We start from the raw sequence: 27215 nt of genomic DNA, 5'->3' as shown, positions 1-27215 counted from the left end.
CCTTCCCCTGTCACACTTTGCCTAATGGCGTCAATTGGTACAAACATTATGCTAATCCACCTATTAATTAAAGTGGCAAATAGGTAAGTAATTGGATAGGTCTGGTGTCACTAATTGTTCCTATCTAAATTTTGCAGTTGGTCTCATCCCATCCCCCAATCCCTCCCGGACTATACATGTATGTATATAGGCTTTATATATATATACATATATATATATATATATATATATATATATATATATATATATATATATATATATGCCATATACACTTGTAAGTATGTGTTTATATACACATGTATATTTAACTATCTTTATTTTCTGGATGTAATTTAGTTAGTTTTGAAACTACGGACTTTTGGGTTGAATTTTTCTAATGTATAGGAAAACGAGTAACGAAGCGACCAAATACTTTTTTACAACGTTTAAATCCGTTAGAAGATCTTTACCTATTATTGGGTACACCATACCTGTAACCAAATTATTATAATTTAATATATTATGTATCAAAACTTTTTTTTGGTATCGTTGAAATTATATTCATAAAAAGAAGAGAAAAAATGACTATGTATCAAAACTTTTGGCAACTCTTTTAATAGCCTACGAAAAGCGTCATAATGTGTCAATAAGACAAATGATCCAGTTTTATTTATCTATTTCTCGCTGTATAATGCTTATGCTTTTCGTTATTTACTTTTGTCTCTTAGGTTTTTTTTAACTTAACTAATTTACAATGTGTTAAAACATTTCAAAAGTTGTGTTGTCGGCATTTTTAATTTTGATCTTAAAAGACTATTTAAATCTAATTAATCATTTATTTAATGGAAATGTTCATTTTTTAAAATACATATTTTGCCTTTATTTTGCCTTGGTGTCACCACCCCTAATTGGTGTCACCCGGTGAGGTCTGTACCACCCCCCCCCCCCACCCTCCTCGCTTCGCCTCTGTCTGACTAACTTAGTAAAAATCCAGTGCTGGCAACATGAGAACGACCTCGCACTGCGCATGCTCAGTGAGGGCAGCATTCACGTGATGTTAACACGAACACCACTTATCACATGACTAGATTAACGTGAGAGTGAGTGTATAAATCACCATTCCACTACACGGGAGTGAGACAATGACGTTCACATATTTCGCTTAATAAAACTCTGGTACCTTAAATTATTACAAATTATAACAATCGTTTTACTCATTCCTAATTACCTGCAGACGATAATTTAATTGACTAATAGACTTGAAATGATTCAGATAAAAAACTATAGTTTTGGGCGTTTTTTTTAGTAATTTTGTAATAAGGAATAGCATTTATATTGCGTTGATTTTAAGTAGCCTAGAAGTGATATATAAAACAAGACTAGAAGCCTCAGTTCTCGGTGAATGATCAACGTTCACGTGACACAAGCACAACCACTCGTGCCGTGTGCAGGTGAAGTGATAATTTAAGAAAATATATTGTGAATGATCACTCCTTCAATGAAGGCTTCATGTCAACGATTCGTTCATTCATCGCATTTTTAAAACAAAGGTAACGTGAAATGTATGAAGTAAACTATTATATAGAAAAATAGAAAGGTTTAAGAATAGTATTTATATAGCATATATAAAAAATATATATTAACACACACACCACCCTACCCCCACACACACGCACACACTCACATTTTTATGTATATAAATTTATATAAATATATAGCTAACATGAATCTAAAGCATGTATCGACCTGCATTTACTTATATATATATATATATATATATATATATATATATATATATATATATATATATATATATATATATATATATATATATATATATATATATTTATATATATATATATATTTATATATATATATATATGTATATATATCTTTTTAAGCACAGCGGCGCCTAAATGACGTATGTGTACTGTTTTGGCAAAGATCAACTAAAAATGCTTTTATAACTATAGCTCTTAGATCTACATCTAACAGAAATATAACTCTGGAATTAATTTTTTTTAAAAGTAATAAACATGACATTTTATAAATTTTTCCAACTGAAAACATCTGAATGTAAAATGAGGAATTTTAAATTTAAGAAATAATTTTGAGTTACTTTTACCACATTGGCATATAGGCCTAACAACTAATTTCGGGAATTTCCGAAGTGGTGAATTCATCCCTTAAATTACGTAAAAATATCGGGAATCGATATACTCATTTGTAAAAAGCATCGATACATATTTAAAGTATTTTTATTTCAATACGATTTCTTCTACATTGTCACAAGACTATCATTATTTCTTCCTTTATTCGGCTTTTTTTCCCTAGAAGTAGCACAGAATATAACTAGAGCAACCGAGTTAATATTATGAACTGTAGCTTTGCTATGGAAAATCGATTAATTAATAATCATGACAAGATAACTGACTGCTGAATCACTTCTATTTATAGAACATAACGAAGTAAACAAAGATGGAGACGAACAGATCAGAAGCCTCTTATTGTGAGCTCGCTATTTCAACAGTGTAACAAACGCTAGCTTGTTTATTTCGTCAAGATGGTTCTGTAGCTATCCGAGTATCTAACGTCTTTCGTTTGCAATACTTTACCGTAAGTTCACCATTATTAAAAAAAAAACTACACGCTCTGGTAAAGAATTTACTCGTTCATCATCTGTGTAGCAGCTGTGAGGCTGTGAAGGGAATGTACTGGTCCACTGGGCTACCGGCCTAGTGTGTTCCCTGTGCTGTTATTCTGTTACAGCCTGTATCGTACTGGTCCCACACATTGAAATAATCAAATATTCATGGCCTAGCCCAGACGCACGTTTCGTCCATTACATTATTTCATTAAACTCAGCAAGTTTAAAGATGATAAGAAAAAGGTGTAAGCAACAAGTTATTTAAAATACAAATTTTATACGGGTCGCGTGTGTGTGTCTGTGTGTGTGTGTGGGGGGGGGGGGGGGGGGTGGTCGGTCTTTAATGACGCTGTCTAGTTTCAGGAAGTGTGGTCACACTTTATTTTAAAATGTATTTTAAAAACTAATAGTAAAAAAGAAAATGTGGTCAGTGTTGAGGGGAAATCATAAACGATGTCTTAGGGTACGGAGCGGGCATTCATAATTTTTTGATGTTGGGGTATGGGAGGGGTCTGACTTTTGACAGTGTGTGGTGAGGAGAGGGGGGGGGGGGTAAACTTCCCCAAAAGAGAGTGAACTCTTTTGTGGATGACACCTGACTAAGACTAGCTAACATATAAAACACTATTTAGTATTAGTGGATAACGTTTTATTCTGCTTTGGGGATGATTCTAAAAAACAGGGGGGGGGGGGTTGAACGTTTAAAGAAGTTATTGCTCGTTTTACCGAGACTAAACTTGTAGGCTACGCAAGTTTGTGTTTACATTACATCAATACCCGTCACTCATAAATATTTCAAACGGTTTCGATATCATCAAATTGACGATTACATAAAAATCCTAAAGAATAATATGATTTTCTATTTCGTCCCTCTCCCCCAATAATATGCATATAAGTCACTCTGGATGTTTGTGTTACAAATGTATTACATTTTTTCAAGTATATAGATTAAGGGAAACAATTCATTTAATATTTTTTGCTAAATCGCTCTGTCATGGTTATTTCCCCTTATGGAAAAAACTGCGTTAACACTTGCGTTTAGATAATTCATACGTAAAATCAGCGTTATATGTATATTCATCACTGTCGTATTTCAGAGGTGTAGCCAGGAGTAGCAGTCTCTTCCCCATGCTAATATTTTCATTCAGTTATGCATTTTTTTTCATGAATATAATGACACCAACTACTATTAGTTATTTCATTATATTGTATTATACTTACTGTACATGTATTTAAAGAATCAAATTTAAAATACCCGTTTGTTGATTTCAGGGATTTATTTTCGTTTTGAATGATTGACATTTCCTGGTCGACGAGAATAGTGTAGATAGAAGCAGTTGTGTTAGGTCACCTTATTAAAACCATAGCAACACACGGTCCTACTCGAACTCAGCATGAACTGGACAGCAAGTGAGATGCAGCGGTTGGTGACCTACAGAGATGTCCAGTCCTTACTGGAGTCTATGGAAATATGGACGCTCAAACTGGCTCAACAGGGGTTCTCATACACAGGTCAGGGGTCAAAGGTCAGGTGTGAAAGCTGCGGTCGCGAGCTCGACTTTGAGGAATTTTTAACTGCTGGCACCATGCAGGAGCCGTGCCTGCCACAGTTCCACGCCAGTGGTTGTGTTTACACGTCACGTGCAGAGAGTGGGCCGTACAGTGTCACATGGTCTGCCCACACACCAGGCAACAACCACACAGCACGTGACCTAGAGGTCAACATACCCACAGACCACCCGGTCATTGGGTCGATGACGTCGTTAGAAGAGAGTACAGAGACATGGTCAGATGACGTGATGACGACACCACAGGATAAAACACCAACCTCACCAAGACACGTACATCAGGAGAATGTGATAGTCGTGAATAGCATGGACACACCTCATGATAGAACAGAGCGAGACACACCCCATGATAGGGAGACAGAGGAGCCACTTGATGAAATACAAAGAGGTGCGTCTGGAACTGAGATGGTAATGGCGGCTGGCATCTCAGCTGGTCCAGGAAACACACAAGAGGAAGTAAACACAAGTCGAGGATCTACAGTAATAAGTTAGTATAACATATATATATATATATATATATATATATATATATATATATATATATATATAAATATATATATATATATATAAAGTAAGTATAAAATAAAGTACGATCATATATATATATATATATATATATATATATATATATATATATATATATATATATATATAATTTATATATATGTTTCAGGGAGTGAAAGAAAAACTACAGAAACAAAACATTTAGAACGAGATTTGACGCACATATTTAGTACGTTTATTTTTTATTATTATTTAAATTACGGCTATTAAATGTTTAGTCGGATGCGAATATTTGATACAACATAATAATTTGTATATCACATCAAAGCCCTCAATAAAGTAATATACCCTTTCGATGTGCAATTAAACCTACTATTTCTAATATCTTGGAGCGATCTCCATAACACAAACCACGACTCAGTTTGGCACTAAAATCACCTTTGTTATTTAACTAATACGATATTAGAGCCACATCACATCTTCATAGAAAAACGACAGATCCTTGTATTGGGACGACTTATTCGGGCTACAATTATTAAAAGAACAAAAGTTACAAAATTAGAAAACCAAAGGCAGTGATAAATAGCATTGTCGTGTATCAGCACCAACGTAACGAAATGATGAGCCCCCCCCCCCCCACATCTACCCCTCCGTGATAATACTTGACATGTTAACCTTTGAACTTTCCCACCAGTTGACGAGGGTGTGTGTTCTCCTGAAGTGGCAGAGGCCAGCGACACCTCCAGTGAAGGAGAGGTCCACAGAGTTACCTGCCCGAAAAATCCTGGACATTTCGCCTATTTCCCGGTCAGACAACTGACCCTGGAACAAATCCCATCCCAGACACGGCACCCAGAGGTTCTCGAGTTCCTGAGACACTGGGCAACACTTACAGTCAGGATCAGCGTCTCCCATACTAGTCAACACCGGAGCAACCCACGCCCTAAAGGCACGTACTTTGGCACCGGATGCGTGTTGCTAGAACCCTTGGAAAGTTTCACGGGTCCAGCGAATGACAAACTTCATGCAACGGAAACCTCTAAGAAATCCTGGATGTCTTTTTTAAAGAAAAACAAAGAGTTTGTTTACATCGTCACTAGCACCCATCTAGTGTTTGATGACGAAGAAGCAGTGCATGCTCATGTTGAATTCTTCTTTGAACACCCGAATAGAAAAAACGTGAAGATCATCAAAGGAAATTCGGTAATTCCCTCACCGATTTTCGGAGATTACCGATGTATTTTAGTATGTAAAACGTCAGACCTTAACACCGTTCAGCTGGTGAATCAAACGAAAGAGAAGATCGCGACACTAGCCGAGAAGCTGCCGAGTACAGTTAAAGAGTGCATGACAAAGAAACTGTTTCTAGTTCACCATCCCCATGGCAACGAGAAGGTGTTGTCGTATGGAGATTATGTGGCTGTGAGGTATGCTCTGAAGCCTGGTACAGAGGGCGGGGTCACTTTGGTGAAAATCAACAACAGCCAGTTAGGTAAGGTTTGTGTCAGCGTCATGTAATTCTATATAACCCCATCAAATGTTGGTATTAGAATATTATTGCTTGCACTAACATCTATATTACTCTTAAAATTATTCTGATACTCTGAAGTAGAACTCCATTAAGCACAGCTATTTCATTTTTTGATTCTTTGAAAACTGTACATTATGTGGTTACATTCAAAAACGTATTTCCTTTTTCATTGACCAAATTTACTGTATTGTTAACACAGTGATCAATGAAGTATTACAAACATACAACAAACAACCAGGCTGAGAGTTACTGTAACAGCTACAGCAGTGTTTCTTCCAGACTTTTTTTCTTCGGGGGGGGGGGGGGAGGGGAGCGGACAACATTTTCCGGGGGGACGGACACTGCTAAAAATATAGGTTTTCTATATAATGTCCATTTCGTTCGGGAGGGGGGGGAGGGCGGTAGACTTTCTTCGGGGGGGGAGAGGGGGGGGGGCAGGGACCCCCGAAGAGATGCCTGGAATAAACTCTGGCTACTAGTATACCCCCCCCCCCCTGTGTTCTACATACACCTCGCTAGTAACGGCATCTACAGCTGTGTAATTGTCTAGCCTTTGTCGTTGTCTGATGTTCCCAGGGGCCACTGCAGACGGCGACATACGCAAGGTTCTTCTCTACGCGGCGGACACCTGCCCAGGTTCCTGCGGCGCACCTGTCCTGACCTTCAGGAGATACAGGTCAGGTACCGGTCAACTGGTCTACAAGATGGAGACCTGGGTGCACAACGGTCTGGACACAATCTACTCACTCAGTGCCTCGCTATTGAAAGGTAATTGGGATCTATTACAACTAGAAGTATATTACAATATTTCCTATTTGATAACAGGATTAATACAGAATAGACCGGATAAAGGAGCAAAATCAGTGAGAATTCAAATAGGGAATGGTGGAATAGTTTTGTTCAGACAATTAATGACACCTAAATGGTTGCCATTTATATATATATATATATATATATATATATATATATATATATATATATATATATATATATATATATATATATATATATATATATATATATATATGTATACGGTAAAACGATCAGCAATTTTTCCAGAATTCACCAGCGAGGATCGTGATCAAATTTTGAACCCAGTACTCCAGCAAGGGCTGACAACTCCAGACGAGGAAGACAAAGATAATCCTGGTAACCAAGAAGTTGTGTCACCTGTTTTCAAAGTCACGTGTCACCCGTGCTACCCGGCCTATGTCTTGTATAAAAAACGACTCATGAGCTACGACACCTGGCCAGCCCACCACATCCACGAGCCCAATCTTCTGGCCAAAGCTGGCTTTTTCTATGCAGGTAACTCTAGAATTGTGCACAAAGAAGATTCAGCTACAAGCTCACTCATGATGTTTAATAACCAGATTTTCTCATGCAATGCTTGCCCGTCCTTGTTTCTCTGTTAGGCTATAGATATAAGATAAGCACCTTGTTTCTCTATTAGGTTATATAATCTAGTGTACTGTAAACAACCTTGTTTTTCCTTTAGGTTATATCTATTAGATAAACACCTTGTTTCTCTGTTAGGTTATATAATCTAATGTACTGTAAACAATCTTGTTTTTCTGTTAGGTTATATCTATTAGATAAACACCTTGTTTCTCTGTTAGGTTATATAATCTAGTGTACTGTAATAACCTTGTTTTTCTGTTAGGTTATATCTATTTGATAAACACCTTGTTTCTCTTTTGGGTAATATAATCTAGCTGTGAAGTAAAAACCTTGTTTCTCTGTTAGGTTATAGCTGTAAGGTAAGCACCTTGATTCTCTGTTGGGTTATTTAATCTAGCTGTGAAGTAAAAACCTTGTTTCTCTGTTGGGTTATTTAATCTAGCTGTGAAGTAAAAACCTTGTTTCTCTGTTAGGTTATAGCTGTAAGGTAAGCACCTTGTTTCTCTGTTGAGTTCTAGAGTCTAGCTATATGATAATCACCTTGTTTCCAGCATGCTAACAAACAGTAGACGCTAGTGTTGTGCTTCTCACAGTTGGCCTATATCTCTTTTAACAAACGTCGCCTTCAACGAACTTTAGGTTCCAATAAACGTAGCTGTATGTACATCTTTGGGTGTACGGATACAAGAAATGTATCGCCCCAAGTTCTGACATTCGTCTAAAGCAAGAGTCGGGCACTAGCCAGCCAGATTAGCTGAGAGAAGGGGAGTGCTATTAATATACGAATATCAACTGCTGATATCTAGATAGAAAGGGAAAGATTCAGGTGGTTGATAGTAATAATAACATCGATCTCTACCGTAACAATCTTCCTCCTCTTTTTTTTCTTTGCTACTGCACTTTTTATATTGAACTTACTAAGTATATTCGTCGTGGGTTTGTGCTCGATTTTCCACTGTGTCGTGTTAGGTTTTGAAAGTATTTTGTTGTTTGAACGAGATAAAAAAGTTGATAAAATGTAAATCTGATGAAAGGTGTTCACATGGAATAAACAGTCAGATGAGTAAAACACGTGGTGAGGGGTGGGTCAGGTTTGTTGACCGAGATGTCTCCATCTGGATTTGTTCGCTTCAAGAAAAGATGGAGGGTGGCGGGGGGGGGGGGTCACTTTTATTTTAACGGATAGTTGGACCGTCAACAGCTCCGTCATTAAAAGTTATTTACACGATCTAAGTGCCGGATGTTAAAAGATCTCTTAATTATAAATTTCACTTTGTTGTAAATATTGCAGGGTGGTAATTTTTAGTGAGGAGGGGGGTGGAGTCAATTTAAGTGGGTAGGGGATGGGGTGGTACATACAAACGTCTATGACCTGTAAAGCATGCACCCATGTAAACTTGCACACTGATTAATTCTCTACCCTTTCGCTCATTTACACGCTTATACTTGTATCATGTACACCAGTGTTACTTCCAGATTTTTTTCTCCGCGGGGGCGGGGGGGGGGGGGCGGAGACTGGTAAAGTATATATTTTCTATGCATATTATGCATATTCCATTTCGTTCGGGTGTGGGGGAGGAGGGGGCGGTAGACTTTTTACGGGGGGGGGGGGGGGTGTCAGAGCCCCTCCGAAAAGATGCCTGGAAGAAACTCTGATGTACACACTTAGACCTGCACCATATAACCCTCATATTTGATTTACCTCCCAGTCTCACCCTGTTTGCTTACTCTCCGTATCATTTGCTTCTGGCTGAGTTTGAAAACAAAATCAACCCATGTCATGTTTGTTTTCACATTTTGCTCTATATCCTGACCAGGTTTTAATTACAAGTTCAATCCTCCCCCCCCCCCCAACACTTAAGTCACCTATACCATTTTCATTAATAGCGAACTGCGAGTAGTAAAAGTTTACCTGTTAACAGTGTAAACATAAAACCTCGGTATGGGTGATATTTAAACAAAGACAGCACGTCAACAAAGACCTCACGTCATCAAAGACAGCACGTCAACAAACACAGCACATCAACAAACACAGCACGTCATCAAAGACAGCACGTCAACAAAGGCAGCACGTCAACAAAGACAGCACGTCATCAAAGACAGCACGTCATCAAAGACAGCACGTCAACAAAGACAGCACGTCAACAAAGACAGTACGTTAACAAAGACAGCACGTTAACAAACACGTCAACAAAGACAGTACGTCAACAAAGACAGAAACGACAGACGTCTCTCACTTACTATAAGCCACGGAACTCTTTTCAAAAACAGTTCTATGACATTTTCCCCATCTAATGACAACCACTAAAAGTTGACATGTCACAGTACTCAAAATAGTCTGATTGTCATGGTAAGTTTAGGACTCGTTACCCGATCACAACACAACTCAAAATCTCAACACAACAAAATTGTTAGAATATGAAAGCTACGGTGAACATGAGGATTATATGCTCTTAAGTTAGCAACTAAAAATGGTAGATTAAATTTTTATCATCAAAGCAAAACAGTTTTATCAAATATAGCATGGTTAGATCAGGAGTAAACTGGTAGCATATACATCGTTTCCCGCGTACTTTTACATGAAATGTTTATCACACAAACAAATCTTTACACGCCATGTCCACTTCATCACGTGACCACTAGACCACAGGTCAGTGTTCTCTACCCGCAGGCTACTCGGACTGTGTCCGATGTTTCCAGTGCGGCCTCGGCCTGAGGTCATGGAAGAAAGGCGATGACGTGCACACCGAGCACAAGAAACACAGAGCGACATGCCAGTACCTGGAGATCCTGATGGCTAGATTGACGTCAGGTCAGCTCACACATGAGGGGCAGACAGGTAGGTGCAACAGGTAGAATATATTGTTCTAGTTGCCATGTTAATTCCCACATCTTTCTGACATTTGATCTTTTAATAAATGATATGTAACCCCCTTATTTATATATAATATGCATTATATATAATATTATATTTATATATATAATATTATATATATATACATATATATATATATATATATATATATATATATATATATATACATATATATATATATATATATATATATATATATATATATATATATATATATATATATATATATACACATACACACACACACATATATATATATATACACACACACATATATATATATATATATATATATATATATATACATATATGTATATATATATATATATATATATATATATATATATATATATATATATATATATATATATATATATATATATATATATGTATATGACATTTCTACATATCCACCCCATGAACCACATAGATGATGGTGCTACTTGTATGACAAATGCTGACATGGCTAGAAACACAGCTGACGTCACAAGCTACACGGATCTAAAAATAGCCGTGCTGCAGAAAGAGCACGCGATCCTCCAGCAGATGTTGCAGTGTAAGGTGTGCTTCAGCACGCCCATCGTGGACCTGTTCCTGCCCTGTGGTGAGCTGTGTGCCTGCAAGGACTGCTCCAAGCTGCTCACCCACTGCCCCAGCTGTCAGAGGCCGATTCTGGCAACCGTCACCACATATTACACGTGATCATATGACAAATGTGACGACCTATTACACGTGATCATATGACAAATGTGACGACCTACTACACGTGATGTTGTGATAAATGTGACGACCTACTACACGTGATCATATGACAAATGTGACGACCTACTACACGTGATGTTGTGACAAATGTGACGACCTACTACACGTGATGTTGTGACAAATGTGACGACATACTACACGTGATGTTGTGACAAATGTGACGACCTGCTACACGTGATCATATGACAAATGTGACGACATACTACACGTGATGTTGTGACAAATGTGACGACCTGCTACACGTGATCATATGACAAATGTGACGACATACTACACGTGATGGGACAAATGTGACGACATACTACACGTGATGCTGTGACAAATGTGATGACCTACTATATGTAATGTTGTGGCAAATGTGACGACCTACTAGACGCGATGTGACGAATGTGACGACCTACTACACGTGATGTGACAAATGTGACGACCTACTACATGTGATGCTGTGACAAATGTGACGACCTAGACCTATTACATGTGATGCTGTGACAAATGTGACGACCTATGTCAATACCTACTGATGGTTGTGACGTTATATCACGCCAGATATCTTTGTTCTGATCTGTGATATTTGACAATCAAAGCCTTGTTTAGTTTACCTTTAATGGTTTTAGATTTTCTTTCATCATTATTTTTTGGGTGTGTTCATGATCTTTATGTCTGTTTTCTCGAACATGTGTTGCTAGATTGACAACTGGTTCAAAAAATCTTTATCATTATTTTTTTAAAAACCTATTGGTTTTTTTTCCTAAAATGAAACTTTATAATTTTTTGACTAATTAAAAAAATATTTTTTTGAAAACTGATTGCTTATTGGTGAACTTTTTTCATCGTGTTTTTTTTTTTGTTTTGAGAAAAACTTTTCGTTATTCAATTGTGATATTTTAAAATATTTAATTTTTGTATTGGTTTATTTTTATAACACTTTATATTAGTATTAATATTATCACATTATTACCAGTATGATATGGTGTGACAATTAAAAACATATCACACACATGTACATGAACACCTGTTGTGTGTGTATGTGCGCCAACGCGCGTGTGTGTGTGTTTTTAAATGGTGGCTACTATAGCACACACTTTCCATTTTTTGAACTGTATTAAAAACTGCATTTAAAACTTGTTTTTGAAGAATGTATTTTACTCAGAATACAACAGAGGAAATATAATCAGTATTTTTTATTATTTTATCATGATCATTTTTTGATGATATAGATCTAGAGATACAGGAAAGAATCTCCATAAAACTTTGAATACAGAATTAATTGTACTTTTCCTTTACTCACAATTTACTCTAATTAAGAGAGACTAAAAACTTATTGAGAAATCAATACCTCAATGTGTTCACCTTGATTATTGTTACATGTTATCTGTGATAACTTTGTATTTTCTAAATGTTTGAAATTAATAAACACAACATTAATTTATGCATTTATCATAAAATAACTGTTTTTGTTGTATATTCGTTCTTATCAAATATATATGGAATATTACATACACCCATATATATATATATATATATATATATATATATATATATATATATATATATATATATATATATATATATATATATATATATATATATAAATTTAACATTCCTTATTAGGTGAACCTAACCGACCATTCCTCATTAGGTCAACCTTAAGACCATTCATTAGGTTTTGTTGCTGTCTAATTATAGCTATATATATATATATATATATATATATATATATATATATATATATATATATATATATCATGGGACATATACACTCCTAGATGGTTATTCTAATAAGTTACTAGATTGCATTCTTAGCTATAATTAGACAGCAACTAAACCTAATGAATGGTCCTTAGGTTGACCTAATGAGGAATGGTCGGTTAGGTTGACTTAATAAGGAATGGTCGGTTAGGTGAACCTAATAAGGAATTGTCAGTTAGGTTGACCTAATGAGGAATGTTAAGTTATGTGAACCTAATGAAGAATGACTAACTAGATGTGCCTAACGAAGAGTGTGCTGTATTCTATTATTTGTCATGAACAAAGTTCCATAATTTCTAGGAAACTGGACCTTTGGGAATTCTCTCTATGAAAGTTGAACTAACACAAGTTGTCTTTCGTTCCACTTTCACCTGTTTATAAATACCCAGTCTGGACATTCGGTCACTGTGTTTTTAGATTATTGCAGGGAGACAACCCTTTCGGTATCAGAAGAGTTGTATCCAGTGTTAGTTACATTTCATAGATCTAATAAGTCACAATCTCTGCAGCACAACAAAAGTACGATCTCTTGAATTCGTCAGCATTGTTCACTACAGCCAAGTTGTATATCAAACCTTTATATAATGGAGACGGTATAAAGGTAAATCAGCATGTAGCTTAATGATGAAAACAATGTGTACAAATCGCTCGGAAATTTTAATTTGTTTTTTAATTAGTTACTTACTTGGTTATATTTTGTTACGAACCTTTTACTTAAAAGGCAAGTTAGAAAAATATATCTTAGTAGTCAGCATTTTAAAAATGTAATTAAACATGTTAAAAAATCAAACCCAACACAAAAATGAAAAGCTTATTTCTGTATCAACATTGAACAGAGGAAGGAAATTCGTGGGCTGATAATATTGTGAACTAAACTCTTGAGGGAAATGGGTATTCAGATGAAATAGAATCACTAGCGATACGAACTGGGAAAATTTGGCAGTTGATGAATATTTGCAACTTTCTAAAATTGTAGCTAAAGTAGTGAAATATTATCGTGCTTGTACAGTTGTAACTTTCTTTAGACATACATTTTCATAACCAAAACAAACGAGTATTTTATTTTAGAAATGGCAATATGAAACAACAACAATAAGACTATATACACAGTCTAGTAGGCTAACCAAACATTGAAGTTATTTGATAGTTAATTGTTCTAGAATTGTGAGGATTGTTTTACCTAGATGTGTGATGTAGAATTTTTAAAACCTAGATGTGGTACGTAAAGAACACAAGTTTAAAAATCAAGGAGTCACTTTTACCAGACCCATTCCGGCGCCCGGGACAAACTATCATTTTGTTTCCCCACTCCCCTTTTAATACTAGTATATTAAAGTTGGTGAAAAAGCGCCCCCCCCCCCAGTCGGAAAGGCTGGTGGTATTTTTTACTAGTCGCAATATCCCAGCTTAAAATGAGCTTTTCGATTTTCTGTACCCCTTTTGGCGCCCCCTTAGGGTCTGCGCCCGGGGCGATCGCCCCACCCGCCCTCCCCTAGCTACGCCACTGACTTTTACAGGAAGACTCTTTAGGAGAGCCAGGTAATGATAATTAGCTTTAAAATAGCGCCACGCATTTATCGGGAATTCCCTATCAAGTGCGAAGCATTTCTATAAATAGGTCTCACTGTTACGATAGAATCGTGAACATGTATCACATTTTTCTAGTTAATCAATAAAATGTTAAGTTTATGTAAACAAACATTATATCAATTAAACACCATGTTACATTAGGGAAAGTGTGCTGTAAATTATATGTTTACAAATATTTACTCATTTACTTACATATGAAACGCAGTTTGAATTTTAAAGAATTCCCAGCTAATCAGTTTACCGGCGCATATCCCACAAATATAACGTTACTTTCCATAAAGTTCGTTCACATACTGAAGTTTGTAAAACATTTTCTAAATCACTCAAGAATTTTACATCAATTTAGGAAATAAACAAACACTTTTTATCTCTCTACGAATCAAAGTTGTACTAAACACGAAAGGTTGAGATCTTTGCACTGCAGTGATACATATGTAATCACCGAAAGAATTAAAAACTTTCAATAGAGTATCAGATGACCCGCTGTCACTTATAGGCCGCCCGCTGCGTATACGAGTGTTAACGAGATAGGTGTGGCATTTTGACACGTGACACCAATTATTCTATTATGTAAGATATATATATATAGGAAATCGTGACGGTGATTATTATAAACAGATTAGGGAATAAGGGATATTACACTTGAGTGGTTAAACAAGAACTGGGAAGAAGTGGAGTGGGGGGGGGGGGGAGGGTAATGGTAAATATGAGTCTTTTAAAGTTCTGACCTACAGACGTTTTGATTTAACTGTTCCTGACCAGTCCCCCCTCCCCTTTCTCCTAATGTTCCCAGAGCCCCCCCCCCCCCCACTGGAAGTTTCCTAAGCCACCCCCCCCCGGAAGTTTACAGAGCCTATCCCCCCCCCCCCCCGGAAGTTTCCAGAGCCTATCCCCCCCCCTCACCCCGGAAGTTTCCAGAGCCTATTCCCTCCACTCCCCTCCCGGAAGTTCCCAGAGCCCCCACCCATAAAGAAAAAATAGGCTGGTCGTCAATCGATTATTTCCAGCGCCACGTCACGATGCTGTAATGGTAAAAAAAATCGGAATTTCCCCAGTTTACACAGAACTGTGAGCTGGAATAGGAAGGAACTCGTCTGTATTGATTGTACGAAGTAACTGGCTAGACTGGGACGCAAGATTCTGTACAATGGTATCGTTTGCACCCAGAGTTTTGTGGTTGTTTTATTAATAGTGTATTGATTGTGGTCCTGTTATGAAACGATATGGCTTGTGGTATCGGTTCCTCAGATGCTGGTCGCCAGTGACTACCCACTACTGTTGATTCCTAGAAATCGGAGGATGCAGGAATTATGTAATGATGTTTGTTTGAATCTTATTTACAATAATTATGAAGTGCATTATGTATTTTTAATTTTTTGGATAATTACAAAATGTGTTAGAGGTACGTCAAGTCTAACAGAATTGACAAGTTGCATGGTTGCTAAGCAACATGAAATCAAAATGGCGGCTGTATAATCGACTTTGTAAACTGCTTCATTACATGCCTAAATCTAGGATTTTTTTCGTCTAATTAAGAAAAGATAAAGTCGTGATTGATATATTTTTAACAAAGACATTAGAGTTTTACTGTCGCAGTTTAACTTATTTCTCTCGGACGACTTCGTTTTTAAGGGAGTTTAAAATAGCTATCTGTGCTATCTTTGATCAGTGGTTCTTAACCTGAGTTCGATCGAACTCCAGGGGTTCAGTGAGTCAGTATTAGGGGTTCGGTGGAAGTCAGGACACACACCCGACTCAAATGATTCACGATCGGATTTTGTCAGTATGGACAATAGAACTATTTAGAAGGGTTCGGTGAATGCGCTTATAAAACTGGTGGGGTTCTGTACCTTCAAAATGGTTAAGATCCACGGACTAAGAGTGTATAGTCTGTTCATATATTTTTATTTCACTTTCTACGACAGCCAAGAATAAAAGAGTGTTACAGATGTGGAACCACACATGTGGACGATGGGCACACACGACACGGCACAGTCATACACGGCGCGTCTTGCCACATTCAACCGCGCTGACATAGCGGCGTTGGGTCACGTGTCTCCCGTTATACTCGCCCAGAACGGGTTCTACTACAAACGACGACTGTGCAGTGTTCTGTGTGCAGAATGCGCAGCCTGTCACAAGTTGGAGGAATTCCTCCCAGAGTGCGAGTCTCTGAGTCCCCGGCTGTCAAGGTTCCACAGGACGGGCTGTAGCTTTGTTCATCAAGATGGCTGCCGAACTTTGACCTTTCCAACACAGGATATTGATTTGATACTCTACAATAATAGTCTTACGCCGACCCCAGAAGTTGAAGAAAAGTCTTGGGAGAACGCCAGTTGTTCAACAACAAAACCTAGCGCCAATATTAGACATGAATTTGAACACAGTTTAAGTTCAAAACTTGAAAATTTGCAAGAAGAGTTTAGGAAAAAATACTTTAAAGTAAAGGAGAATAATCGTTTTCCTGACGAGCGGAAATTGATAATTAGTTCAAGCTCGTTACCATCTAGTCATGAGTCTAGTGGGGAACCCACTGATTGTTTGAATCAGGAAGGAGATTCCCAGACATGTGATAAAGCTAAAGAGTCTAGTCATGAGTCAGGTTCTCACAAGTCACTTGACTCTAGTGTAACATTATATCCTGGTCACGCGGCAGAGTGTGTACAGTCACATGCATTAGAGTCCACCCAATCTACAGCCTATGCTCATTCAAGTGCCCCAGGAATTGGAAAGTCAACGTCTATTGCCCAGCCGATTACCCAAGAACCTAGTCAACCAACATCTACAACTAAACTGGGTACCCAAGAACCTAGTCAACCAACAGCTACAACTAAACTGGGTACCCAAGAACCTAGTCAACCAACAGCTATAACTAAACTGGGTACCCAAGAACCTAGTCAACCAACCTCTACAACTAAACTGGGTACCCAAGAACCTAGTCAACCAACAGCTACAACTAATCTGGGTACCCAAGAACCTAGTCAACCAACAGCTACAACTAATCTGGGTACCCAAGAACCTAGTCAACCAACCTCTTCTGCTCAACTGGGTAACCAAGAAGCTCAACTGGGTACAAAAACGCCAACTGACGTTGCAGAAACAGAGCAGAATCATATCGCCACGGCTGTAGAAGCTCCACAAAATACTGATCTACGTAAGTTATATGTGTCTATTGTTTCCTTATTTTAAAAATTTAGTAAATGTATTATATCAACAATTTATAACCCTTTTAGTTGTCAATAAGTCGATATTTTATTCCACATCACGTGTAGGTCTAGTGTTAATTTTTAAATTTTAATTTGTCTACAAAAGGTAGTTTTTGTACAGCGGAAGTGTGTGAAGGAGAGGAGAAGCACATCGAGGTGCCGATCTCCAGGATCGAGTGCCACAAAAATCCTGGCCACTTCGGTTACTTCCCTGTACGAGGTATCAACCTGGATCAGATCCCTTCACAAACCCGACACGAAGACCTCCTCAGGTTGTTGACCCTACTCGCCACGCTGACCGTCAAGATCAGAATCTCAGCAAAAACTTCCAAACACACCAGACTCAAGGTTGGAACCGGATGTGTGTCCCTGTCCCTGATACACCACCTACCTCAACTTGTCCCTAACGAGGTACCTTCTGGAAAACTTCACAAAAGTATGCTGTCTTTCCTGACTAAAAACAAGGAAACAATTTACATCGAAACAAACCAAAATTTGGTCGCTGATGATGGCGATGCTGTTAACGCTTTAGTGGAGTTTTCTCATAACGGTTTAAGTTCTAGCGGCGTCAAGGTCATCAAAGGTCAGTCTGTGATCCCCTCTCCCATACCTGGAGACCAGCGATGTATTTTGGTGTGTATGACGTCAGACCGGAACCTGACACAGCTGGTCAGCAGGGCGAGGGATGACGTCACGGAGCTGGCGGAGAGGCTGCCCAGGAGGGTGAAAGAGGCGATGTGTAAAAAGGTGTTCATCATACACCACCCTCACGGGGCCGAGAAGGTGGTGTCGTATGGTGATTTCGTCGTGGTCAAGTACATGATCAAACCTGGTGAGGGTGGGGTCACGTCGAGGGTCAACAACCATGAGGTCGGTGAGTACCTGGTGATATTCAGAGTTTGGTCGATTCTAAGGTGGTGATATTCAGAGTTAGGGCGATTCTAAGATGGTGATATTCAGAGTTAGGTCGATTATAAGATGGTTTTATCACAGTTTTCATTGGTGTGTAAACATTTAAATATAGTTACTAATAGTTAAAGAGTTTAGAGTATAGGTCTGCTAATAATATGGGAATAGTGAAGTTGCTGTATAGGTAATTACAAATTGGGGATGGTGAGATTACGATATTACTGTAGGCTCAACAACACAGATTTTCAATTTAGTTGATATAAGCATATTTTTCCCCAATTTAATGTTGTGTAAAAATTATTTTAAACGAGAGAGTAATTTCAATGTCTAAAATTTCTCTCTAATGGCAGCTCGGTTTCCCGTTGAAAATCTGCGTAAAGTTCTGCTCTATGCAGCAGACACCTGCCCGGGGTCATCTGGTGCACCTGTCATTTGCTTTAAGAAGGTGACATCTGGCATCCAGTCGACATCCTACGTGTTGGACATGTGGGTCCATGACGGGGTCAATCACACTTTCTCATTAAGCTCCTCCACAATGAAAGGTATTTAATGTTATCTTAACTATAATTAGGTTCAGCGTGGTCGAATTGTTAAGTTTACAACTGGTTAAACGAAAGTCTAGAGTTCAAATCTAGGAATCGTGTCTCTAGTATATTCCTGAATCCACCCAGTTCTGATGGGCACATGGATCACGTTAGGGAAAAAACTCTACTTCATCTGCCCCCTGTTTCTTGGGCAGAAAAGGAAAAATGATGATAAAATAATAGAGCCTACTTATTTTTATATTAACGAATTCCAAAGAAATAATTAAATGGTGTAATATACGTAAATATACTTACTATTTATCAAAGTTGACACTTTCAGTATTTTTCTCGAACAAGTTGTACTTAAAATGATGAAATATGTCTTCACCAACCACAGACTTAACTGAACAGGACCGAGAAATGATTGTCAATCCAAGGCCCCCATCAGTACCGACAACTCCCGACGATGACAACAGCTTAGGAAATCAAACAGTTACGTCCCCTGTGTACAAGGTGACCAGCCACCCGTGCTATCTGGATTACGTCACCTACGAGAGACGGTTACACAGCTTCGACAAATGGACAGCGCACGAGATCCACCGGCCCGTTACATTGGCTAGAGCTGGCTTCTTCTATGCTGGTATGTTGGGGTATTGTGGTGAAGCATTGACTTCTGCCTAGACCATTCCTGCCAGAGTTTTTAAAAAATTACCGCGAGATAATGTAACAACAACATTCTTTATGTTAGGGCTACTAATGGTATAGAACTAATTACTTTAATTTTTCAGACACTTTTGTGGATTTATCTGAGTATTCTATATATTAAGGGCATATATCAACGTTAAAAATATCAACGTTTAAAAAAATACTTTGTATTAAATGCTAGTCTAACCAAATTAGCAACACACAATATCAAAGTTCAGTAATACATCTCGGGTATTAGGAAACGGGAAACATCAGCCCATTACCTCGCCTCAAGACTATATGAAAATAGGTTGACGTATTGTATTATATAGGTAACTATGATGTGGTGTGATGTGGTATCGTGTGATGTGATGTCATGTGATGTGATGTCATGTCATGTCAATTCAGGTCAGGTCAGGTCATGTCATGTCAGGTCAGGTCAGGTCATGAAATTTAATCCATCAAAAACTACACATTATATTACTATCACCTAAAGCCATAACACGATACAGTGCCCTCCCTCCCCCAACTGTAGTTAGATCAAGCCAATCCTAAACCCCTCTCGTCACGAGCAGGTTATGCCGACTGTGTCAGATGCTTCCAGTGTGGCCTGGGTCTGCGGTCTTGGAAGAAAGGTGACGACATCTTCGTGGAGCACCAGAGGCACAGACCCCAGTGTCCGTTCCTCCACATCCAGGCGGAGAGGCGTCTTCAGGACGCGGCGTCTCGCTCTACTGAAGACCTGGTGAACCAACAAGGTAAGTCATACACCTGTCTTTTATCAGGTGTTTTATCTAATTAAGGGGCGGTGTGGTGGAGGGATAGAGATCAGCTATAGAAACATGTAAGTCTTAAGTTCGGCCTCAGAGGTCAGACTGTGGGGTATGTGATTGGGGGGGGGGGGTCAGACCGACATGCTTGGTGCTAACGACACATTCCTAGTTCAAACAAACCTGTTGTTAGGGGAGACGGTTTAAACTAGCATTTTGATATATTTTTTAAAATTTGATTTTTTTCATTTTTTTGTAACATCTTGCCTGATTTATTTATTTTAACTTGTTATTTGTGCATATATGAAACTAATTCTGAAAGGTCGAATGCACAGATGCAGTTCTAATGGCGCTAAAAAAAGAAAATGAGAAACTAAACCAGTCTCTGCTGTGTAAAATATGCAGCTCAGCGCCTGTCGTGGATTTGTTCCTGCCCTGTGGGGAGCTGATTGCCTGCAAGGAATGTTCTAGACTGCTGGTACTGTGTCCCTGCTGCCAGAAGCCGATACTGGCCACAGTGACAACATTTTTTACCTGACGTTCTGACGTCACAGTGACAACATTTTTCACCTGACGCTTTGATACTGGCCACAGTGACAACATTTTTTACCTGAAGGTCTGACGTCAGTGACAACATTTTTTACCTGAAGGTCTGACGTCAGTGACAATATTTTTTACCTGAAGGTCTGACGTCAGTGACAATATTTTTTACCTGAAGGTCTGACGTCAGTGACAATATTTTTTACCTGACGCTTTGATACTGGCCACAGTGACAACATTTTTTACCTGACGTTCTGACGTCATAGTGACAACATTTTTTACCTGAAGGTCTGACGTCAGTGACAACATTTTTTACCTGAAGGTCTGACGTCAGTGACAATATTTTTTACCTGACGCTTTGATACTGGCCACAGTGACAACATTTTTTTACCTTACGTTCTGACCTCAGTGACAACATTTTTTACCTGAAGGTCTGACCTCCGTGACAACATTTTTTACCTGAAGGTCTGACCACAGTGACAACATTTTTCACCTGAAGTTCTGACGTCAGTGACAACATTTTTTACCTGAAGGTCTGACCACAGTGACAACATTTTTTACCTGACGTTCTGACGTCACAGTGACAAAATTTTTTACCTGAAGGTCTGACCTCCGTGACAACATTTTTTACCTGAAGGTCTGACCACAGTGACAACATTTTTTACCTGACGTTCTGACGTCACAGTGACAACATTTTTTACCTGAAGGTCTGACCTCCGTGACAACATTTTTTACCTGAAGGTCTGACCACAGTGACAACATTTTTCACCTGAAGTTCTGACGTCAGTGACAACATTTTTTACCTGAAGGTCTGACCACAGTGACAACATTTTTTACCTGACGTTCTGACGTCACAGTGACAAAATTTTTTACCTGAAGGTCTGACCTCCGTGACAACATTTTTTACCTGAAGGTCTGACCACAGTGACAACATTTTTTACGTGACGTTCTGACGTCACAGTGACAACATTTTTTACCTGAAGGTCTGACCTCCGTGACAACATTTTTTACCTGAAGGTCTGACCACAGTGACAACATTTTTCACCTGAAGTTCTGACGTCAGTGACAACATTTTTCACCTGAAGTTCTGACGTCAGTGACAACATTTTTCACCTGAAGTTCTGACCACAGTGACAACATTTTTTACCTGAAGGTCTGACCACAGTGACAACATTTTTTACCTGACTTTCTGACGTCAGTGACAACATTTTTTACCTGAAGGTCTGACTTCAGTGACAACATTTTTTACCTGAAGGTCTGACGTCACAGTGACAACATTTTTTACCTAAAGGTCTGACGTCACAGTGACAACATTTTTTACCTGAAGGTCTGACGTCAGTGACAACATTTTTTACCTGAAGGTCTGACGTCAGTGACAACATTTTTTACCTGAAGGTCTGACTTCAGTGACAACATTTTTTACCTGAAGGTCTGACGTCACAGTGACAACATTTTTTACCTGAAGGTCTGACTTCAGTGACAACATTTTTTACCTGAAGGTCTGACGTCACAGTGACAACATTTTTTACCTAAAGGTCTGACTTCAGTGACAACATTTTTTACCCGAAGGTCTGACTTCAGTGACAACATTTTTTACCTGAAGGTCTGACGTCAGTGACAACATTTTTTACCTGAAGGTCTGACGTCACAGTGACAACATTTTTTACCTGAAGGTCTGACGTCAGTGACAACATTTTTTACCTGAAGGTCTGACGTCAGTGACAACATTTTTTACCTGAAGGTCTGACTTCAGTGACAACATTTTTTACCTGAAGGTCTGACGTCACAGTGACAACATTTTTTACCTAAAGGTCTGACTTCAGTGACAACATTTTTTACCCGAAGGTCTGACTTCAGTGACAACATTTTTTACCCGAAGGTCTGACGTCACAGTGACAACATTTTTTACCTGAAGGTCTGACGTCAGTGACAACATTTTTTACCCGAAGGTCTGACTTCAGTGACAACATTTTTTACCTGAAGGTCTGACTTCAGTGACAACATTTTTACCTGAAGGTCTGACTTCAGTGACAACATTTTTTAACAGACGCTTTGAAGTCACAGAGATAACGTTCTTTATCTGACGCCATAGTGACAACGTTGTTCACTTGACGGTCTGACGTCACAGTAACTAATTTTTTACCTGACGGTCTGACATCATTTTTTTTGTTAAAAGTTGTGTACAACAGAATACCTGTTTATCTTTTAGTACAGAGAAATGTTTACAGGAACATACTAGAATATAATTTTAATGCAATGTTTAGTGATTACAAATTGTGAACTAAGAACATCTATAATATAAGCGGGCTGTGTCTGTCCTTCCTTCCTTCCTTCCGTCCGTCCGTCCGTCCGTCATCGCTATAGATTTTGGGACTATAAAAGTAAACTACGCACCATGCTGTGCTTTTCAGTGCACCGCAGTGTCTTATTATAAGTATTAGAGTAGGGTTTGTTTATATAGCGGCATAGAGCTATTTTATAATTTCCACTGTTTGTACAATTTTGCATAACGTAAAGAGAATATTAAATACACGCACATTGCTAAAACATATTAAAAGGATCAATGTCAAATATAGTTTTCTTTAATATTCCCAGAAAAAGTGGATACATTTTATTAACATAATAACAGTAGGGTAGAAAAATCTAATTAAACTGCTTAGTAATTTTGCCAATGGAGGTAATTCAAAGATAAATTGAACTCACGCTAAAAATGTGAATGCAAAATCTGCAAGACGGAATAATTGTTGGAATAATATAATTAGCAAAATGTGAATGCAAATTATGCTGACGTGTAAGAGTACATTATTGTTGGAATATTATTATTAGCACATTGATTGATAAAAGGCTATCTTTTATTTCTTTTTATTCACTGAATGTACTGTTTACTAATTATAATTTTTAATCAACTATTCCGCACCATTATAGACATTGGGTGCGCAATGGTTTTAGTTATGAAACTCAATTGTAAATTTTTAAAATTAAAATACTGGGAAAAAAATGCGTGAATTGATAAAGTGATATATGGTAGGTAAACACGGATATTATAGATATTGCCTATTTTTTATTGTATATTATTTATTATTATTCTATCTTTCGGTTTGCGGACAAGCTGGGGTTTTATAAGAGAGGCGTAGCTAGGGGGGGGGGGGTGGAAATCGAAAGTTTTAGGGAGGGGTAGGGGGGTAGGGTGCAAATCGAAAGTTTGAGGTAGTGCAAATCAAAAGTTTGAGCGGGGGGGAATTTCAAATCAAAAGTGGTGCAAATCGAAAGTCTGAGGGGATGGGTGGAAATTGAAATTTTGAGGGGAGGGGGTGCAAATCGTAAGTTTGAGGGAGGGTCAAATCGAAAGTTTGTCCCCGGGCGCCGGAAAGGGTCGCAACGCCTCTGTTTTGTAGTCATTCACTGTGTCAGACGCGTCCGCCGGGACTCGGAAAGGGCGCGATTTGGCGCTACGGGCTAGACTGTGAGCAATATGCCTTTATGATTGCATTTAAATTGTGTTTATGTTATGAGTGTTGTGTTCGTTTTTTCGTTGTTGTTTTTTTTGCGTTTGTTCGTTTGTGTTGTGTTTAGTTTTGTTCTGTTCCAAAGTTGGTATATTTAAAAATGATTTACCGTGGCGGAGCACGGGATACAGCTAGTTTTAAAATATGTAAGCTTTCATCGTATAAATATGATTGCGTTTGCACTGTTTAACTGTTAATATCTATTATTTTATCTAGACAAAAATAATTTTTCTTCAAATCTTACTAAAGAAAAGTCTTGGTAAGAGTCGGAAAAGAGATCGCCATACCCAATCTTACATTCAAAATATTTGATCCCCAAGCTATTCGAAGTTATATGTATTTTAAAACTGTAAATGTTCACTTTATATGTTAAAGAAATCTACAGCCCGCCTCCCCTGGTCGCCCCTTCAGTTACTAGAGTTTAATCTCCTCTGTTGACGATGGTCTTCGATGTTTTAATTAGAGCTAATTACTACCTGCAAACTGTGATATCTTAATTGTCTTCTTGAATTTGCATTTATATTATATTTGTTAAAATTTGTTAAAAGTAGTCGCAGGTTAGCTAATGTAATGTTTTTTAATATGTGGATAAAATTATGAAAAAAAAACTGAAGGTTGGGTGTAGCGAAATGTGCCTTTGTGGCAAGGCCCCGGAAAACACGGAGCACGTACTCCAGGATTGTACTCTGTATAGCCAGGCAAGAGGCAGACACTGGCCCCAGCCCACCCCACTCAGGGAAAAATTATATGGGACACCTGACAAACTGGAAACCACAGTCCGGTTTGTCCATGAAGTTGGACTTGTTGTCTGAATCCTCCACCATATTCAAAAATTAAGAACGAAGAAGAAGAAAGAAGATAATATGTGGATTAAACTATCAATACAGCTTACTATACCAACAGATAAGGTGTTTCTTACAGCGCCATTACTTCTTCATTTATGAAACATAATTTTGAAATAACCTTTAATTTGTAACACAGATAAACAGAGATATGTTTTTTATGATAAAGGTTAAATCTATTTTAAATAAAAAATCATTTTGTTTTTATTTTTAAAGTATTGTCCAAAAATAGCTCCACCATTAGCTAATTCGCAATATGTGAGTTTTAATTAAAATTTTAATGTTGTGTTAATTGTTATAAAAATAAATTTTTAAGTTAAAATATTTCCTGCTTTTAATTAAATTGTTTCTATGTTTAAAAATATAATTGTGCAAAAAAATGCTGAATTTATTTATGTTTGTTTGTAATACAATATGTTAATGGGCAGCTGCCAGTCATTTAGGTTTTACTTACCAGAGATCGGATTATAAAACCTTTCCAGAGCACTTGAATCACACATGCACACACACACACACACACACACACACACACACACACACACACACACACACACACACATATGTGCACACACACACATGTGCACACATGCTAGCACACATACATACACACAAATTAAAAAAACATTTTAAAAAATGAGATGGTGTATAAAGATTTATTGTAAAATGTATCATTCTTAAACTAGGAAGGATTAATTTAATAACAGTACAACACATCAACGTAACACATGGTCATCTTTACTGAAACTTAAAACTTTAATTTAATAATTTTGAAATTCTAAAAGGAGCTCAACTCTATTATTCAAGTTTTACACCAGCTAAAAATGTAAAAAAAAAATCACTTTTAAAACTGTTTGATAATGTATTTGATTAATTCAATACAAATAAATAATTGGAAGATAACAGCTATGTTTTAGCAGTAAGTCAAATAGCACATGTGTTGTAGATGGATATTTTCAACATGTTTACAGTTGTTCTTATTAATAACAATAGACAATCAAAGCTGACAATACCGAATGATTTATAGCGTACAGCACACCATAACATGTACAACGCCACGCACCATGTACACCACAACACTCAGTTTGTACACAATTCAAGATTATATACAGGATGTGAATGGGAAGTCACTGTAGGTGGGTAGAACGCAGGACTGATAACTCGGAAGTCTCGAGTTCGAATCCCGAGCTCGATTGCGTTAGACGTCCCTGAGTCCACCCATCTCTCATGTGTATCTCGCTCAGGTAAAGGAAAGTAAAGGCGTCTGGGCATAGAACTGACCATACTATCTCTTCATATGTCTTGGTCTCAGATACAAGGGAATACATCGTCAAGTTGGAAATGGTGTATTATGTACGGTTTCTTTCCAAAGCGAACAACCAAAGAAAAGTATTAAATTAGTATCGCATTTTTAGCTTGATAAAACACGACGTAAGACAGCATGCAACTCTGCTAATTAGATCTAATTTTAAAATTTGCATGTCTCATTCTCAAGTATTTACTCAAAAGATACTGATACTAAAGACTGTCAAACGAATAGCATTCCATTCTTTCCAAATAGTTAATGTATAGTGCTTTCTCATTAGCCGCAATGTCGTGGGTAATGATTATCTCTACCATTTTAGCTTATA

General features: G+C 37.8%; 2 protein-coding genes across 8 annotated transcripts; both read left to right on the top strand.

Annotated features, from left to right (window-relative positions):
• The first annotated feature begins 1112 nt into the window (after nt 1-1112).
• On the top strand, nt 1113-12693 carry LOC131940060 (uncharacterized). Of its 7 annotated transcripts, XR_009386519.1 has the most exons (10): nt 2459-2595; nt 3899-4681; nt 4868-4927; nt 5393-6190; nt 6806-6997; nt 7289-7537; nt 7976-7989; nt 8104-8117; nt 10302-10469; nt 10936-11072. XR_009386519.1 is itself a non-coding variant. In XM_059298620.1 (8 exons), exons 2-8 carry the CDS (start codon nt 4021-4023, stop codon nt 11205-11207), a joined length of 2400 nt encoding a protein of 799 aa, XP_059154603.1. In that variant the 5' UTR covers nt 1113-1529; nt 3899-4020; the 3' UTR covers nt 11208-12693. The 7 variants fall into 7 exon arrangements, 6 of the variants coding, with proteins under 6 accessions (XP_059154603.1, XP_059154602.1, XP_059154605.1 ...); XM_059298620.1 differs by lacking the exons at nt 2459-2595; nt 7976-7989; nt 8104-8117 and adding an exon at nt 1113-1529 and having other exon boundaries at nt 10936-12693; XM_059298619.1 differs by lacking the exons at nt 7976-7989; nt 8104-8117 and having other exon boundaries at nt 10936-12693.
• A 2987-nt stretch (nt 12694-15680) lies between these two features.
• On the top strand, nt 15681-21237 carry LOC131940113 (uncharacterized). Its single transcript, XM_059298691.1, has 7 exons — nt 15681-15918; nt 16532-17760; nt 17919-18686; nt 19072-19263; nt 19643-19885; nt 20505-20687; nt 21035-21237. The coding sequence occupies exons 2-7, from the start codon at nt 16569-16571 to the stop codon at nt 21235-21237; spliced, it is 2781 nt and encodes a 926-aa protein (XP_059154674.1). The 5' UTR covers nt 15681-15918; nt 16532-16568.
• The last annotated feature ends 5978 nt before the right edge of the window (nt 21238-27215 follow it).

The sequence above is a fragment of the Physella acuta genome, unplaced genomic scaffold (genome assembly GCF_028476545.2).
Source record: "Physella acuta isolate Inbredline_101_S28 unplaced genomic scaffold, ASM2847654v3 ptg000308l, whole genome shotgun sequence".
Taxonomy (NCBI): Eukaryota; Metazoa; Mollusca; class Gastropoda; family Physidae; genus Physella; species Physella acuta.
Note: the sequence above shows the minus strand (reverse complement) of the source record. Positions and strands in the feature narration are given on the sequence as shown.